The sequence below is a fragment of the Vigna radiata genome, unplaced genomic scaffold, assembly GCF_000741045.1.
Source record: "Vigna radiata var. radiata cultivar VC1973A unplaced genomic scaffold, Vradiata_ver6 scaffold_845, whole genome shotgun sequence".
Classification (NCBI taxonomy): domain Eukaryota; kingdom Viridiplantae; phylum Streptophyta; class Magnoliopsida; order Fabales; family Fabaceae; genus Vigna; species Vigna radiata.
In genome coordinates this window covers 2,200-5,138 of record NW_014543565.1, presented here as the reverse complement: position 1 = coordinate 5,138, position 2,939 = coordinate 2,200, and the positions used below count along the sequence as shown (strand labels likewise).

The 2,939-nt window shown below is 32.0% G+C and overlaps 1 protein-coding gene across 1 annotated transcript; it reads right to left on the bottom strand.

Annotated features, from left to right (window-relative positions):
- Positions 1 to 584: 584 nt before the first annotated feature.
- LOC106754513 (DNA repair protein REV1-like) lies at positions 585 to 2,376 on the bottom strand. The gene is made up of 5 exons (XM_014636533.2): positions 2,305 to 2,376; positions 1,595 to 1,744; positions 1,188 to 1,264; positions 787 to 940; positions 585 to 641 (listed from the first exon to the last, which is right to left on the bottom strand). Exons 2-5 carry the CDS (start codon positions 1,639 to 1,641, stop codon positions 638 to 640), a joined length of 282 nt encoding a protein of 93 aa, XP_014492019.2. The 5' UTR covers positions 1,642 to 1,744; positions 2,305 to 2,376; the 3' UTR covers positions 585 to 637.
- Between the last annotated feature and the right edge of the window lie 563 nt (positions 2,377 to 2,939).

The following is a 2,939-nucleotide window of genomic DNA, read 5'->3' as shown; positions in this document are numbered from 1 at the left end:
GATGAAAGTCTCAGCCAAACCATGCAGAATTAAGCAAACAGGTGCAGTTTTGGTATTGCTGACAAAAAATGCAATGTGCAGCAACTAGTCTCGGCCAAGCATGTATTTGTGGGAATATGTGTGTTTGACAAAGCTGTAATTTGATTTTACTAATACCTCTACTGGTGCAAAACATACAAGCAAAGCATACACATTTAAATCCGAAGTTTATCCAACTCAATTAAGCATACAAGAACCAAGATGCAAAAGGACTCTTAGCAAGTATAATTTCAAGAATTATTTCCTAGAAAACTCCTAAGGAGAAAACACATATGACTCAATACAAAGCTAAACAAACAAGAAAAGACTCATACAATCCAGCCGAGACAATGAATAGTAGGTGAAAAACAAAAACAAAAGGAAATGGAAGCCTACTTGTTGAAGACATCCAAAGATTATGCTAGTTGCTTAGGTTAGAAGTTGCTTGTTTATGGCTCTGAACAGCAGCTACTGGACCACCTTATGCACTTGATTTGATGCTTGTGATCATCCTTAAGAGTTGCTTGAAGGTGTAGGACGTCCAAAAGATCAAATACAGCCACAAAAAATAGAAGGCAAGAATATAAGAAGAGAAAGAAAATCCTAATATGAATTCTACTTACAGAAACTATAAGAAAAAATAAAGTCTAATCCTACAACCTAAAACAAATTCTAAAAGCATATTTACAGACCAGAATTAAGAATTTTACAAACTAAAATTAAGTATTTACAGACTAAAATTAAGAATTTCTATCCTCAGAATCTGTCTGACCAACCCTCATAGATGAATCTTCAACATCTGATACTACTTGACATAGGGAATTTGTTAAAACATCCTCCGACATTTTACTATTTCTCATTGTGAAGAAGGCTGACAGCTTTGATTGTTTTTTAGCTAGTTGGTCCAGCTGGTAAGGTACCCCTATCAAAGAAAAATTTAAATCACATGACATACAACGGTTTGGAAAACCGGATATAATATTATCATGTATTGGTATAGCCAGGAGGAAAAAAAATTAAATAATGATTAAATAAAAGGCAGGATCAGATATTAAAACATGTAGGAGTTATTGCTCCCATGGTCCTTCTCTTCCTCTCATAATACAAAGAATGAAATGTGATGCAAGGAAAAAGAAACTAATACAACTGGAAAGAAATGAAAAACTTACAGCTCAGAAGTCTATTAGCAGCAACAGAATCTAAAATCCAAGTGGGTTTTACTACTGGCAACCCTGCACTGAAGGCTCTGTATTGAAGTATCCAATGATTAAATTAAATTAATTCAAAAGAGAAGGACTCAAAACCTAAAATTTAAAGAATGGCATGAAATCATACATGAGGTTCTTAACTAATTGTCTAGAGAAATAATTNCTGAAACACGATTTGTAACTTAAGTAGTCCCTTTGGATTTTTACAATTAAATCTAACTGAAAATTACAATTTCTTGACACAACTGATCCTTCGGCCAAGAAATGGTAACTTCATACAATTATGATATTTTCCGGCCATTCAAACATTCAAGAATCATAAAGAGATACAGAGAATGCACAAAATGATAAATGAAAAACAAAATAACCTGGTTGGAAGGAACTGTGAAACCATCAACAAAAATTGAAACTCCATTGAAAATAGGCTTCGCTGCAGTAGAGCCACTTAAAGACGAAGCGGAAGCCTGGGCGTCAAATTGGTTGTGTAGTTTCCTATTCTTCCCTGTCATGTCATATAACTGCATTTACTCCAGAGTTAATTAACAAATTGAGGTTAAAGACCAAATACGAAATTGAAATCCTCTATGATTGTTAAAATTAGAAAATGAAAACACGAGAAACCCAGATGAAAATATCCTAAACCTAAACTACGTGCTATCGTATATCAAGAAATAAAAAGAAAAATTGGGAAAACAAGAAACAATCAAAGAACTAGTAAACTAAATTGCATGAATATCGGCAAGAATCGAAATTAAAAGAGCAAGAAGATAAAAGAAATGAACATTGAATTTGAATTTGATCGAAGCAAGGGTGAGGAAGGGAAAAAAAGAATATTTTATAAACTGACCGATAAATCGGTAAGAAACGGAGTTTCGGTGAAAATGTAAATCAATCGATGGAAAGGGTTTTTAATCGGTTGAGATCGGAGAAAATGGTGAGAAGAGGTAGGAACCCTAACATGAGAAACGCAAGATCGAAGAGAAAAATTATGTTTAATAGCTATAAACAAAAGAAAATGGAGAGAAATAAGGAACCAATCGGTGAATATGGTGTAAATATGTGAAGAGATAATGCTTACCATGGAGAGAAGTGGTGGTTCTGTGAGGTGTAAAGACTGAAAGTGCTTTGGTGAGGTAAGAGAGAATCTGATGGGATATGAAAGATAGATATGAAAGTGTAAATGAAAAGCGACTAACTTTATTCCGTGCCAGTTCTGAAATAAATTTTAACGGTCGATTTTTCGCTTACTCCTCATCAACTCACTCACTGTTGATAGTTATAAAATTAGTTGTAATTAATTTTATGATTAATGGAACGTTTTGAGTTAATAATGTTCTAATAATAATAATATTAAAGATATATGGTATTTAGATACTATCAAGAAATAATATAAAAACTTTTAAAATTTGCCTCGAAGTTACGTTGACCAATACTTCTCCATACTCGTTGACTTTTCATCTTACTTTAATTAACTAAAGTCAAATTAGTTAAGATAAACCTTTACTAACACGCAAGAAATGAAAAATATAAAATATAATAAAAAAAATCATTTAATTAAAATTAATTTTAAAAGATTATTTTATGTGTTATTAATAATTTTATTAATTATCATTTCTTAATATTTATCGAATTAAAACTTCCCCTACCTATCATTTAGAAGTTGATGAGTTGTTAAGGTGGTTACTATTTTGATTGGGGTTGTTTAATTTAGTT

Coding starts and splice junctions, on each gene's coding strand:
- LOC106754513 (XM_014636533.2), bottom strand. CDS start 1,641: ATGGAGTTTCAATTTTTGTTGATGGTTTCACAGTTCCTTCCAACCAG. Junction 1,265..1,594: donor TCACAGTTCCTTCCAACCAG/GTTATTTTGTTT, acceptor ACTTCAATACAG/AGCCTTCAGTGCAGGGTTGC. Junction 941..1,187: donor TGCTAATAGACTTCTGAGCT/GTAAGTTTTTCA, acceptor TTTCTTTGATAG/GGGTACCTTACCAGCTGGAC.